The sequence below is a fragment of the Ruditapes philippinarum genome, unplaced genomic scaffold (genome assembly GCF_026571515.1).
Source record: "Ruditapes philippinarum isolate M1 unplaced genomic scaffold, ASM2657151v2 ctg140_1_1_1_1, whole genome shotgun sequence".
Taxonomy (NCBI): Eukaryota; Metazoa; Mollusca; class Bivalvia; order Venerida; family Veneridae; genus Ruditapes; species Ruditapes philippinarum.
The window spans coordinates 278,532-295,017 of NW_026852852.1; the positions used below are offsets into that span (position 1 = coordinate 278,532).

General features: G+C 31.7%; 1 protein-coding gene across 1 annotated transcript in view; it reads left to right on the plus strand.

The window, feature by feature from the left end:
* Window positions 1–13,539, plus strand: part of LOC132726223 (doublecortin domain-containing protein 2-like) — a 33,303-nt gene extending 19,764 nt beyond the window's left edge. Inside the window, exons 5-10 of the mRNA XM_060711502.1 lie at window positions 723–971; window positions 1,639–1,760; window positions 3,625–3,749; window positions 11,116–11,604; window positions 12,908–12,928; window positions 13,423–13,539. Of these exons, the coding sequence (XP_060567485.1) occupies window positions 723–971; window positions 1,639–1,760; window positions 3,625–3,749; window positions 11,116–11,604; window positions 12,908–12,928; window positions 13,423–13,539 (1,123 nt within the window). The remainder of the gene's footprint in view (window positions 1–722; window positions 972–1,638; window positions 1,761–3,624; window positions 3,750–11,115; window positions 11,605–12,907; window positions 12,929–13,422) is intronic.
* Window positions 13,540–16,486: the final 2,947 nt, after the last annotated feature.

Genomic DNA, 16,486 nt, shown 5'->3' on the forward strand with positions numbered 1-16,486 from the left:
TCTACATGGTGATTGTGATATTGGTTTTCACTCTGGACACGGCAGAAAGGCACATTGAATTTACCAGAGCACAATTCAGCTCCCGCACAGTGCCTTGGCAAGCAGTGTCAAGCAGTTTACCAGTACTAGAATTGTCACAAGAAATTGAAACTTCTGTGCATGCCAGAGCAGAGGTACAGTGCGAGTGACTGTAGGAAGGGTTTAATGATCAGTAACAACGAAAGGACCTGCACCGTTCAGGAATCGAACTACTATACTATCTGAGGGTCACCCCATTTGCCAATTTTAACACTCTTCTTATTGAGCTAACCGGACAGCTATATATCTACATTCAAATCTGTGAAATATTTATAGTGATACTTTGATACATTATATATATTAGCGAACATAATTTTGTGAAAATCTTCAATTTGTGAAATTAGTGAAATTTATTATACTTGTATTATCCCTTGTAAATATTTCTTTTATGACCTGAGCTACTTGATGAGGTTTATATAATGAAAAACAACTATTTATATGCAGCCATATAACATGTCAAAAATCTGTATAGTGAATTAATTACACAGCAACATTATCTTATTTGAGATCAAACAAAAAAAATATATCAATGATTGACAGCAGCCGTGTACATGTATATAGATTATATAAATGTCATGCTTATCTAATGAAAAACAATGCTACAAAAGTGCAGAATTATAAAAAATAATGTATATATTTTTCAGACTTCATAAAGTTATAAACGGTGGAGGAATAGCAGAAAATTTCCAACTGTTGACAGAAAACGATGTGTCAAGCCTTAAAACTAATGACCATATCCTTGCTGTACAGAATATCAGACATTTAACACCGAAAAGATATAATGAGAAAGGTTGCAAAAATTTCACCGTGCACACATCACCAAGGACAGGACAGGGGTATGATCCATTCCCCATGCCACATTCCCCGCCAAGGAGTAAAGGACAGTTTTCAAAGTAAGCTTAAAATTTTTATTTGTCTGAAATTTCTAATTTTGAAATGGTTGCTTATATATTAAATTAAGATGCATTTGATTCAATGAAAGCTGTAATATCACAAAACAACAAATTGGAAAATGTTGCAGGCTTGGTTCATGGACTGCAGTGGAAAATGCATTTATTATCATCATTTATTATCATCCATGTCCCCTAGCACCAGCTTATGCAGAATTCAAGATTTAAGCACAAAAATGGTGAAAGTTGGAATTTAGAAACATCCCCTGATGTGTTCATAGGACGGTTATCATGGAACCTTCAAATTGTGTCACTATTAAAGTTATTAATAGGCTGAAAAGTGGATTGACAGCCAAAATATTACACAAAATATATAAACCTGGCCTGCAACATTTTCCATTTTGCCATTTTTAGTGTGCTTAAGGGACTCTGTTTTTCTATAATTTTTTTCTATACATATATGGTAAATGCTAGGTATAACAAAATATTTCAAGGTTTTAGTTATTTCAGATTCTAAAGTGTGTCTATAAGCTTATTATAAGCTTCCTACACAATTGAAATAAAATAAATTCTGCATAAAAAATGTCTTGAAATCTTTGTTAAAAAACAAGACATTCAAAGTATGTATAAACAATGGAAATTTAAAACAAGCTTGTTTGATTTATTTCAGGCATAAAAAGTTACCACAAATAGGATCTAGTAACCAGAGTCAAGCAGACACAATGTCTCCATATTCTAACGCACCATCACATGGAGGAAGGTATGTTAACAAATCTTTATCTCTTTACTTGAGTTGGGTATCGAGAATTCATTGACTGTTGAAAATGCTTTGCCTGTGTCAAAAGTTACATTGTCTGTGTCAAAAGTTACATTGTCTGTGTCGAAAATTACATTGTCTGTGTCGAAAATTACATTGTGTCAAAAATCGCATTGTCTGTGTCGAATGTTACATTGTGTCGAAAATTACATTGTCTGTGTCAAGAATGACATTGTCTGTGTCAAAAATTACATTGTCTGTGTCAAAAATTACATTGTCTGTGTCAAAAAGTCATTGCCTGTGTTGAAAATTCATTTCCTCTGTCAATAATTCTTTGCCTCGCTCCTTAATTACTAGCGTGCTGATTGTTCCTTGCCTTGCTTGATAACTCTTTGCCAGGGTGCTTGTATTTAGAATACTGTACCTCTGGTTAGTTTATAGATAATCCCCAAATTCTATATTGAGCATCATTGGTGTAACTTTTTACTTGAAATAAATTAAAATTAATTTGCTGTTGCTCTAAACACTTACACTTATAACAACTCCTAAGTTAAGCTCAATTAGTTCTTTATAACAGAAAATTTTAGAGTTAGTGTACTGTTAATTTGTGATTATTTTCTGTTGTTAATATTTTTCAATTAAACTCAAGTTTTAATATGCTTGCTACAAACACCACTTTCAAATTAAGGACTAACAATCTAATATGTAAGAATTTGTAGCTGTACTTTGAGACTACATTTTAGTTGTTCAGTTGTTATGTTTTTAAGCCACCTTACAAATCACTGAAATAAGAATTAGACTACATTGTAATGCCAAAATTTGTCAAACATGGTTTAAATTTATTTGAAATAATGCATTTAATACGATATTCAAAACTTGTAAACACTGTAAATACAAAATGATCTTATCTACATTGATATGATATCTTTATAAAAGGTAATGTCTGTGTTACTTAATTACGGGAGACTTATACTTTGCAAATTACAGTGAATATAATTAATATACTTATGTAGTGTTTCAGTTTGTATGTGCTGCAGTTTGTTTTAATCAATGGTGTATTTGAAGGAGAGGTCAAGTTTGTTGACTTTAAAACCACTTGCCACTCACCAGTGTGGGTTTGAATCTCGACAGGAACTAACAGTTGATTCTTTCATGTGAGGAAGCTATGCAACATCGGGGTTCTACTACACAGGTGCCCGTTTCTGCCTGATATGGAATAATCTTGGGAGGGTCATGAGTTCTTCCTCTACCAGTAAAGCTAGAAAGTTGCCATATGACCTATACTGTGTTGGTGCAAAGTAAAATACCATTTAAAAACTGCAAAACGAAAAAGCCCTGTTAATAGTTTTCGGTTATCTAGTATTGTGGGAATTTTATGATACAAGTTTAAGATAGTCAACTGTCTGCCTCTGATAACACACATGCAATTTAGAAGAAGTTGATGAATTGAATCTCAATAATAATTATGCTATTGCTGTCAGTAATTGTTCATACATTTTTTCCAGCAGTGACAAGTCTTGTGTTTAATAGATTTTGGACAATAATAACATTGCCTTTTCAGCATGATGATATTGTTTTTATCATGCAAACATCATGATAATACCAGGCTTTTTTCATATGTTAATATCATGTTTTCGTCTTTTTAATATTGCTTTCTTTATCATGTTAACATCATGTTAATACAATGTTTTCAGCATGTTAATATCATATTTCCATTATATAAATATAACAATTTTAGTATTCATATATTAATTAGCTTATCATCATATCAATGTCATGATTCCTTCAATCATGTTAAAATCTTGATTCCATCATGTTGATATAAAGTTATATATAATCATGTATGCATCTTGTTAAAATTATGTTTTTTAACCATGTAAATTATATATCTATCATCAGATGAGGGTGGCGTTTTCAAGGCAAAGAAGCAGAACAATGCCCAGGGAGCACATCAGGTAAATGACACTCGGGAGACTCGAACTGAAAAACCTATTGATCAAAGGGAAGCTGAGGTGGTTGATGAGGTATGCCCTTATTTTGGGCTCAGTGAGCTAAAGATCAAAGTTCAAGGTTGAATTTTCCAACAGTTCACAAAAGGTCAAAGGTTAAAACTTGCACTTTTACACTGAGAAGAGCCTGATGGAAATTTCAACTTCAAAAATGTTTGAACTTTGACCTGAATGTTTCACTGACAGATATGCATGCTTGACTCCTTCATGTTTATAGTTTCAGTATTACTGTTCTCTTTCATGATTTCCATGGCAACACGCATGCGTTGCCATATATTGTTTTAATATACGATATTTTGGTGGGTGGGGAATAAAATTATATGCATGTTCTAACTTTTGTTTTGTCTCACAGTCAGCTTCACAAACCCTTTATAACTTATTGTGATATCATTTAACTTTGAGGTCATCAGTGAGGTCACTAGTTTCACTTGTACATGTATACTTATTTTTTACTTTCATTGTTTTCCCCAATGTATAATTATGATCACTCAAAAATAGTAGATGTTTACTATAGGTACTGTCATGTTAAATTGCTTTGCAATTTGTGGATATTTGAAAAATATGATTTCTTCTTAGCTGGAATTTATTTTTCTGTTCTCACAGTCACCCCCCAAATATGAAATGATGTCACAGTTTTTATGTTTTTTTTTCTTATTGATTTCTTCTTCTTCCATAGTAATTTTATATGTTTTTGAAAGGAAAACAAATCTTAGAAAAGACTGTTTTAAAGTGATATAGAAATACTAACATAAGATACTAACCTTGCATCCATTTAGCCTACACTTAAGAACCATTTTCAGATAATTATACCCCCGCACAACAAAGTTGTAAGGGGGGTATACTGGAATCAGCTTGTCCGGTTGTCCGTCCGGCCGTCTGTCCGTCCGTCCGTCGGTTTTTTCTTGTCCGCCCAATAACTTAAGATTCCTTTGACCCTTAGTCTTCATATTTGGCATGGAGGTTAGTCATGATTAGTAGATGACCCCTATTGATTTTGAGGTCACTAGGTCAAAGGTCAAGGTCACAGGGGCCTTGACTTCAAAAAGCTTGTCCGCCCAATAACTTAAGATTCCTTTGACCTACAGTCTTCATATTTGGCATGGAGGTTAGTCATGATTAGTAGATGACCCCTATTGATTTTGAGGTCACCAGGTCAAAGGTCAAGGTCACAGGGGCCTTGACTTCAAAAAGCTTGTCCGCCCAATAACTTAAGATTCCTTTGACCTACAGTCTTCATATTTGGCATGGAGGTTAGTCATGATAAGTAGATGACCCCTATTGATTTTGAGGTCACCAAGTTAAAGGTCAAGGTCACAGGGGCCTTGACTTCAAAAAGCTTGTCCGCCCAATAACTTAAGATTCCTTTGACCCACAGTCTTCATATTTGGCATGGAGATTAATCATGATTAGTAGATGACCCTATTGATTTTGAGGTCACCAGGTCAAAGGTCAAGGTCACAGGGGCCTTGACTTCAAAAAGCTTGTCTGCCCAATAACTTAAGATTCCTTTGGCCCACAGTCTTCATATTTGGCATGGAGGCTAGTCATGATAAGTAGATGACCCCTATTGATTTTGAGGTCACCAGGTCAAAGGTCAAGGTCACAGGGGCCTTGACTTCAAAAAGCTTGTCCGCCCAATAACTTAAGATTCCTTTGACCAACAGTCTTCATATTTGGAATGGAGGTTAGTCATGATTGGTAGATGACCCCTATTGATTTTGAGGTCACCAGGTCAAAGGTCAAGGTCACAGGGACTTTGATTAAAAAAGTTTATCTGAAGTTTATCTGCCCAATAACTTTAGATTCCTTTGACCCACAGTCTTCATATTTGGCATGGATGTTGATCATGATTAGTAGATGACCCCTATTGATTTTGAGGTCACTGGATCAAAGGTCAAGGTCACAGGGACCTTGACAAAAAAAAAGCTTTTCTTCTCAATTGCTAAAGAATGTCCTGTCCGCAATGTATTGATTTTGACATTTTCACATTTGAAGCATGTAGAATACATAACTTAGCAATGCACTGGCTTAGTAACCTCAGATTTTGCAGGGAGGTTGTCCTTGAGCTCTAAATGGCCACTGTTGATTCTGACAAAGTGGTATGCGGGGGTATTCACGCCATGATAGTGGCAGTTCTAGTTTGTAATTCATTTATCAATATCTTTTAATAAAATGTTTGTTAACAATTCATCTTGTTAACTGATACCTTAAGCATTTTATAAGAAATTCTCTTTTCTATCTTAAAGTTGACAAAAAAAGACATTACATAAGTACCTTAATGCAAGGCAACTTCATAGTATATCTCACACCAATTAAATCTTTGGTATACATGTATGTGGAGAAGTTAACAAGTACTTGTAGAGATATAATGTTAATAGTCTGGTACAGTCAATCCCAGTATTGCTATAATATGGAAGAATCACATTGGTACAGTACTGATACACTGAGAAAAACATTTTCTGATTTTTTTTGCTCAATGAAGTTTAAAGGTCCACAGTGAAATATATATATATATATTTTTTTTTTCTTTCTAACTTTCTACACTTCTTTTATGAAAGCTTCCTCTGCATTCTACTTCAAGTTCTTATCTTTCATAGGTAAAAGAAGGATTTAGTTGTAGAAATAGTCTTATTCCAGCAAACCTTTTTATATTTACCTATTTACTCACCTGTAAGACATATCATCATCTATAAGTCAGGGTCTATATTTTTATGCTAAAATTGGATGTATTTTGCTTGAACTTTAATATTCATATCATACTTTTTAGCTCGACTATTCGCAGAATAATCGAGCTAATGCAGTCACCCATTTGTCGGCGTCGGCGTCCCTGTGGTTAAGTTTTTGTATGTAAGCTGGTATCTCCATAACTACTGAAGGGAATGGATTGAAACTTCACACACTTGTTCTCTGTGTTTATCTAAGACAATTGGCACAAGTACCATAACTCTGATTTGCTTTTTTACATAATTATGCCCCTTTTTCGACTTAGAAATTCTTGGTTAAGTTTTTGTATGTAAGCTGGTATCTCCATAACTACTGAAGGGAATGGATTGAAACTTCACACACTTGTTCTCTGTGATTATCTAAGATGATTGGCACGAGTCCCATAACTCTGATTTGCTTTTTTTCATAATTATGCCCCTTTTTCGACTTAGAAATTCTTGGTTAAGTTTTTTTATGTAAGCTGGTATCTCCATAACTACTGAAGGGAATGGATTGAAACTTCACACACTTGTTCTCTGTGTTTATCTAAGACAATTGGCACAAGTACCATAACTCTGATTTGCTTTTTTACATAATTATGCCCTTTTTCGACTTAGAATTCTTGGTTAAGTTTTTGCGTGTTCGCTGGTATCTCCATAACTACTGAAGGGAATGGATTGAAACTTCACACACTTGTTCTCTGTGATTATCTAAGATAATTGGCACAAGTCCCATAACTCTGATTTGCTTTTTTACATAATTATGCCCCTTTTTTGACTTAGAAATTCTTGGTTAAGTTTTTGCATGTAAGCTGGTATCTCCATAACTACTGAAGGTAATGGATTGAAACTTCACACACTTGTTCTCTCTGATAATCTAAGGTGATTGGTACAAGTCCCATAACTCTGAATTGTTTTATTTCATAATTATGCCCCTTTTTCGACTTAGAAAATCTTGGTTAAGTTTTTGTATGTAAGCTTGTATCTCCATAACTACTGAAGGGAATGTATTGAAACTTGAAGAGTTTGTACCTTTTCGGACAATTTTATGTATTCATATAGGTAAGCATTATTATACTCAATGAAACACCCTTGTGACAAATTTTCGAATAGTCGAGCTTTACTGTCCTCCGACAGTTCTTGTTCATTTATTTTACTAACACTTGTTTCAATGTATAGTTTCAAACTAGAAGAAAAGTCTACTCATGAGTGTTCTTGGTAGGTCGTGACTGGATTTGGTGTGAAATTAGGCAAATGATTTTGATGGCTAAAATATGATAGCATAAGTTTGAAGTGTATAAGGAACAATATAACAGTATAAATGTATAAACATTTTGTTTGTGAAATTGTGTTTTAGTATAGTTTGGCTAGCTATAATTAATCACTTATTTATTCATAATCTTTACATAAATGTCATATACATGCATTATAAGTTACATTATCAATTAAATACTATTTTGATAACTGTTTACTTTTAAGAATATGATAGGCTTGAAAATTTTAGGAACATTTGCTTATATTTTCAACACATCATTAACTGTAAATGATTTAAATGCTGAAGTTTTCTTATTTAACTTTAATTAAAAGTTAATTGAGATAAATATACATACAAGATTTTCCTAAATTATATTATTAGCTCTAATATACAAGTCTTGAAAACATTATATTAATTTAAAGCTTTGCAGCTTTTACTTTGTATTACTTTAAAATCATTTTAATTCTAATACACAAGTTTTTTTTCTATTTTTAAGGATGGCTCTATAGCTAACAGTTAATTTTTGTAGTATCTCGCCTGAAGATATTTGGAGAAAAAGATTTTGTCAAGGCCATGTTGGCTAGATTCATTTAATGTAAATTTGAGTAGAATTTTGATTTTAATTTGATTATTTAACTTTAATGAAGAAGTTTAAGTGATCTTATAGAGTGTTTTATTTGATTATCAGACTTTGATGAAGAAATTCTTGTTACTTTAAATCAACAAAAGTTAAGGTTATGCAAATAATAGAATAAATTATCATCTTTGTGTTAATATGAAATAGTTATTGAATCAAGCCTGCCTTTGAGTGCCTAGATAATAAAAGTTTTCAGGTGTAATATTTAAATCCAATATATTTAATCAGTTACGTACAAATTGAATTTGCAAAAATTAATTCTCAAAAGAGCATCAACTTATTTTATTATAGTACTGTTTCCTTTCTTGATATAGTCTAAAAATATAAACAAATGCAATATAGGGGACTTTGTGGTCAAGTAAGTAAGTGCAGGTCACTGACTTTTGCAAATGACTTGCCCCTCACTACTTTGGATTCAGGCCCTGCAAGGTGTTTTAATTTAACATGCTGAATATTTTAAATGGACTTGTCCCACTTCCACTTTGGGACTGTCCATTATCAATTTTAGGGATATCAATTTGAATATTTAAAGTTTGTCAGTCAACAGTATAGAGCCTTAAGTCAGACTGCATGTGGTTCTTACTTTAGTAGGAAGACATTTGACCTTTACCCTGCTATAAGCAAATATGACTCTCATAGAAATTAGGTAGGCTGGCCCCAAAACTAATAATCAGGACATATCCAAAAATGGAATCTGGACGAATCCATTAGAATTGATAAAATTCAGTTGGATAAGGGTCAAACATATCTGGTTTTGTACTATATAGTGACATAATGTTTCTTTATCTAAAATTCTTTTAGCACTTTTATAATTATGTAAAAAGTCAGGCCCTTTTTTAGCTCGACTATACGAAGTATATGGAGAGCTGTCCTACTCGCCCCGGCGTCCGCGTCCGCGTCCAGATTTTAGATTAAAGTTTTGGTGCAGTAAAATATTTTTCACTATAACTTTGTCATTTCTTAAGGTATCAACTTCAAACTTCAAATATATGTTCCTTATCATCAACCACATCTTATGTGACAAGGTTCATAACTCTAGCACCAATATTTTCAGATTTATCTCCCCTTGAACTTAGAATTTTCCTTAAAAAATACTATTTTTTACTGATACTTCTTTATTTCTTAAGGGATCGACCTCATACTTCAAATATATGTACCTTATCATCATCCCATCTTATGTGACAAGGTTCATAACTCTAGCACCAATATTTTCAGATTTATCTCCCTTGAACTTAGAATTTTCCTCAAAAAATACTATTTCTTACTGTTTCTTCTTTATTTCTTAAGGGATCGACCTCATACTTCAAATATATTTACGTTATCATCATCCCCATCTTATGTGACAAGGTTCATAACTCTAGCACCAATATTTTCAGATTTATCTCCTTTGAACTTAGAATTTTCCATAAAAAATATTATTTTTTACTGTAACTTATTTATTTCTAAGGGATCAACTTCATACTTCAAATATATTTACGTGATCATCATCCACATCTTATGTGACAAGGTTCATAACTCTAGCACCAATATTGCAAGAATTATCTCCCATAAACTTAGATTTATTTACTAGAAAAATGTTATTTTTTATTTTAACTTTTTTATTTTTAAAGGTATCTACCTCAAACTTCAAATACTTATTCCTTATCATTAATTACATTTTATGTGACAATGTTCATAACTCTTGAAGCAATATTTACAGATTTATCTCCCTTTGAACTTAGGATTTTCTTTAAGAAATATAATAACTTCTTTACTTTTTAAGGTATCTACTTCAAACTTCAAATATATATTTCTTATCATTACACAAATGTTGTGTGGCAAGATCCATAACTCTAGCATGACTATTTCTATAATTATTCCCCTTGATCTTGGAATTTATGTTAACAAATGTTATTTTTTTACTATAACTTAATACATAATTATACATAATTGATTTTTCTTTCATAGTTTTGTCCTCCTTACTGCGTCCAGTATTTTATTAGTCGAGCTTCGCTGTCTCCTGTGACAGCTCTTGTTGTAAAATATAAGAAGAAAGTTCACTCTTTAACTGTTTTTTTTTAGGATATCAAGTTACCTCAAAAGTTTAAATAACAATTGTTTGATTTTTTTCCTTTGTTAGATGTAAGAGTTAAATTGCATTACAATGTATTGTCTTAAAGTACTAAAACAAAGAGTTGAATAATAACTTGCTACTTGTCATAAAAAAATCTAAGAACTTGCTACAAATGAATTAAAATGATTTTCAAGTACAAAGCTGCAAAGATATTTTAAGAAATTATTCAGATGTTTTCCAATCCCCAGTTATATCCTTGGATTCACTATGACCTTTTTGATTTAGGAGTTAAGCTTACACAAAGTTGATGGTTTTACTTATGTGTCAGCTTGTGCCTGATATGATGTAAGAAGGAACACTTTCACTTCATTCCTTCACTAGTAAAAGTGTTAATGTGCTGGGAAATATTAATGAATTCTCTTTTACTTAATTACAAGTCAACAATTTTTTTTATTCTCATTGAAAGGTCATAGTGAATCCATCATTTTCTTCTAGAGTCAAACAATGTCTGCTTTTTTGTCACAAATTATATCCAATTCACCACAGTTGGTCCAAATGTTTAACTGAATTAGTAGCCTATTTTTCTCTCAAAATTCATTTCATCATTTTGTCTTTAAAATACTCTGTTCAAGTATCTGTTCAAATATCAAAAGCAAACATTCTTTGACCCTATCCCAAATTTTGTTGCACCACTTTATAATACTTGCACCTTTTGTTTGCTGTGGCTTCATTAGGAAGAGATTCACACTAAAGAAAAGACCACCCCAATCCCACCTGGCACAGAACTTAACAAGAGACCTTCAAAGGAAGCCAAGCAGAACTCTGAAAATGGTTCTCAGAGTAAAAACCATACTGAGGTAAAAAAGGGAGGCAAATCTGGCAAAGAAGTAATTAATAAGATCACTGTGTTACCTCCCATTGTTGATGAGGGAGGTGGCAAAAGTAATTCTGCTAAAGTTAAGAAAGGTGATAAAAAAGGTGATAAGAAAGACATGAAAGATGGACAGGTTAAGGAAGCTGTTGATAAAATTGAAGGCAAAAGTAAAGCCGAGTTAGACGATAAGAAAAAGCCGAAAGATCTCGAAGCAAATGATGTTCTTGAAATGTCAGAAAGGGAGGGAACCCCAATGGATTTAAAATCTAATGATATTGAAATGAATAAGCCCCCTTTGTCAACAACTCCCCCTCATGGTAAATTGACACCTGCAGAGAGTCCAAAGAAGGTATAAAATGTGCCTACATGTGCATAATACATCCGTGTGTATGCTTGCAAATAATTGAGTAGAATGGTATATATTGGTGGGTTTTGCTTATAAATTTCCTTGCAAACCAAGTTAAATTTAAAGCTGATTTTTTTATATCTTGTGGTATCAGGTGGCCTGTTTTTGCTATTCTTGAACCAGTCAGCGAAATTTAATTTGCATGAAATATTTCTATTATAATTAGACATGCTAAATGCATGAATATGATGCTAATGGGTGGTTGGAAATTGTTTGGTTTGAAAATATGCTAGTTCTTATTTTTTATCAATTATGAATGAAATATTGAATGAAATTGTTTAAATTATTTTTGCTTGCAATTTTATTTTGAAAAATCTCATGTCTCTAGTCATGCATTTTGTGTCAATTTTATTAATAACATAAAGTCTGGCTTATGTATTATTCACTCAAAATTGGTTATCCACCACTAAGTATTTTCACTGAAAATTGTTTCAGACCACAAGTCTAGTTGACATAATGTGGTGATATTTAAGTATATTGTCACCTTGATGCATTAAGGGGTTAACTCCTTATGTAATCTTATATAATTTAACAGGAGTTTAAACCTGGGGCTATGTCCGCACTAAGGTGATGATAATTTATGTAGTATAAAAAATATTCTGCTTTAAGGACAACTCTGTTTAAAAAATGACGTTTTTTTAATCTTAATGCAAGAAATGAACCAAAATAAAGATGCTTGCACTAGTATCTGTAGACCTTCATGTTGTGCTTGATATTTCCTTGTTTGGAGTGACCGGTGAAGGTGTTGCTATATGTTGCCAGTACTGGTCATTTTATCTTTGTCTCAATGTTATTTATTGTATACCTTGTAGAAATTATCATTTTTGACAGCAAAGTACAAGATTGTTTATGTTTTATAATGTCTGAGTTGCTTTTAATGTAGTTATTGTGCATGACATGTACACCACTAAGCACTAAGCACTAGATAGAAACATTTTATTTCAAGAGTTATCTTCCTTTAGAAATATTCATTGCACATATAGAATCACAAAGTACTACAATTATTTATCTAGAATGTTTGATTGTTTGTAAACGCTCTGAATAATTAGAATCTCGAACACAAAAATAAGCACCTTTGTTTATAGTAAAAATGCACTGCATAATTTAAGTTTCAAGTTTCTTTTAAAGTACATTACAGTACAGTTAAGTAGGCATTTTATATTCATGTACAAGAGAAATGTATTTAGTGAAAACTGTACCAAAACAATGTTAGATTATACAAAAAACAATCTTTTCATCTTTTCAGGAAAGGGTAAATGAAGATGCTGTAAGTAGACATTTTGTTTTCATTTGAGAATTTTACAGAAAAAAAAGAACAACAAAATATTTAAATGTATAAAAATAACAACAACCTGAATCTAGGTGTAAGACAGGCTTTTTAATGACATGATTTAGATGCAAAGTTATAATTTCTTTGTCCAAAAAATAAACAATACTGTTTTGGATATAGTCACTAGACCTGACACATCTAGAAATTAATACCCAAAATGTCATGATGATAAGAGGTGGCTTACCTTTCAATCCAAGTAGCTAGATTTCGAACCCTACTGGTTTTACAGTTTTGTTTCCTGATTATAGCACTCAACACTGGTAAAATCCAGGAAAAGGATTTGAGACTGATTGGCATGATAATTTACAGTCTTTTATCAGACTTGAGATGATATATATTAATATGTTTTTAATTATTTTAAGTTATTTATATTCTAGTTGTTGTTTCCATGTTATATATATAAAGATAATTATAAGATGCATGATTTATAGAGCCCTCATGGGGCTGATGTTGGGCATACAAGCCCAGATGACCCAGGTGGTCAAAGAGTAGAGGATGAGAGCTATGAGAACCCAAACGATGAGCCCAAATCTCCCACTGCGCCATAAACACAACTACCTTCATTTATTTAACATTGTATGATGATGCAATTGTAGTTTTTTATGTTTTGTATTTTTCCTTTTTTTGTTGCACTTGAGAAAATTTAAAAAAATAATTTTGGTGGAGGTAGGGTGTATCCGACCCTGAAATGATGTTATATAATAAGATATTCCAAGCAATGTGTGCATTATTGATTTCTATATTCAGTGTCCCTTTATTATAGTGAACAAAAAATGAAAGAAAAAAAGTTTTATTTTGGAAAACTTTCATGTTTAAATTGATTTAGGCCTTTAAGTGGTTTTTGTGTGTGTGTGTTTTCCCATTTTCCTGTCTGCTTAAATAGATATAACAGTATTTAGGCTACATAAAGGGGTTATCGATCGTCTTAAAACATTTCCTTTTTGTTTTTTATTTTTTGCTGCATGTTTTTTATTTCCTGTACAATAATTACCTACCTGTATATAACTCTGTTAACCTCCTTTGATACTAAAAGCATGGCATGTTTAATTTGCATGTATATTATATATAATTGTAATGTATGTCATAGATATTACTTACATTAAAGATGTATGTTTACAGAGCTTCATTATGAAAATGACTGATATGATAGATCTAAAAATACTCAAAAAGTACTGATGGAATTTTGGCTATATTTTCAAATTTTTAAAAGTAATTGATTGATATTGTTTAGTTACATTCGAGTAACAAATTTTCCAGGGGAGGGAGGGGTGTGGAATGCATGGAGGTCCAAAGGAAGTATTTCAGTAGAGCTTCTTGATTATTCAATCTGGCGTTGAATAGTGTTGTGTAACTGTACCAGTCAGGGGAAAAGACAGCTGCAGGCAGTTTATATTCTTGAAAGAATAGTATTTCTATAAAAACAACATTCAAGAACTCAATAATTATATATAGGTTTTGTGATATTGGTATTTTAAGTTATTATATCTTAATTATGAAACCCCTTATGCACATGCACTTTGGATTAATTGTTTCATATTGAAAGGAGGATCTCTCTATTACATAGACTGGTAAAGCTTGAAAGTAATAGATCTATTATCATATATAATTGTCATTTTGATACTGAAGCTTGGTTTGTTCTTGTAGCACCTTTAATTAACAATGCACTCACCTTCTGTTAGATCAGGAAAATTATGCAAACTTTTATTATTATTATAGCCATTGCGGAAATTTTAGTTCAAACTTGATTTAAGAAAGATTTAAGAAACTGGAAGTTTCCTGCACTGCCGAGGAAAAGGAAATAGCAAACGTTTAAAAGGTCATCAAAAGATCGTGATTATCAGAATTCCTGATTAGAAAACAACACGGACAAAAAAATCAGGGTGCGACTCTTGTCGTGGTTTAGATTTTAAGTTTATCATATTTTTGTGTTTGAATTGAAGTTTGAGTTGAAAAAAAAATCAAATTTAAGAACTGTTTAATTTATTTTTGGCAATGACAATTGAATATACTATTGTTTTTATTTAGTTATGTGACATCTCGACAAAAGTTTAAAGGGAAATGTTTAATATGAAACAAAATATATAAATGATAAAAAAAAACCTCAAAAATACTTTAATATTATACTTTTATGGAGGATATATGGAGGCAAACATTAATAAAATTTTCATTTTGAACTTAATATTCTTATGATATCTTAATGATTTTATTGTGATTAAAGAAAATATTGTCAAAAGTCTATTTTTAGCTGAGAAGTCACATGACACTTGTTGAATACATGCTGTGACCTCATGCTGCATTCTAAATCTCTGCTACACATTTGCATATCATGAAACAACATCTTAAAGGTCAAGAACATATATATTTTTTTGTGTCCTTATTCATCTACATAATTGTTTAAGCAATCCGTTTAACGTCAATCGCAAGCAAATATAAAAGAGATGGCCATATTTTACTCACTATCTTCCATTATAATTCAGAAGCAATTTTGTTTATAACAAAAATTCTTGGTCATTTTTTTAAAGCAACATTTTCTTTAAAAGCTAATTTAAGGTTTATATCAGAATTAAAACAAAATATAGATTAAAATGAAATATATAAACCAAACAAGTTCTGAATATGATCAGTGCGATCAAGTACAAGGTCATGTTTTAAGGTTATTGTATTTTTAGACATCAAAGAATTTCATATAAACCCTGTAGTTTCATTATCATTAAACTCTTCTTTATTCACTGGAATTCATCATGGAAATAGGTTGTTGCTATGGTTTTTATGTTAGAAATGCACAAAAGGTCAAGGTCATATTAGTTTTGCAGTTAAAGGTCAAGGTCTTGTAAGTTTGCTTTTTTTCAAGGTTATTTGGCTAATTCCTGATCAAAGGAGATGGTGTTTATTTTAACAATTTTGATGTGAAATTCTACACTTGTAAGCAGGTTTGGGAATCTAATCTAAAAATAGAAACATTGTCATTGTCAAAATAACCTCATTTTAATCATTACGAAGAAAGAATACCAATCAGAAAAAGATAAAAATGTCTGTAGAAATTTGTGTGAATGAAAGTTATGTTCTGTTTCAGAAATGTAAATGCATGATTTTCCTGAATTTGCTTATGTAGTTTTTCACTTCCTTACTAACAAGCAACATAACCCTAACTAGATTTTTTGTTTGTTTCTCTTTTTCTTGCACTCACTAGTTTTGCTTTCTTTCTATGTCTGTCTTTTAATTTATGTTGTTTAGACTTGTTAACTGTAGATGTTTAAAAATTTAACGTTTAAAGGCATTAAGACAAATAGGTCTGAAGATCTGTCTGTTTACTATGATTATTATAAAGAAGAACTCTATTTGAATAAGGCAACAATCTGATATAAAATTTATGATTATCTAAAGTAAGGTAAAAATTAAGTTTGAATTTTATCAGTAAGATCACCTTACACTAATCCTACACAACACCAGTTTACCTATGAGTCAGCCAACATAATACCAGTCAGCCTACACAAC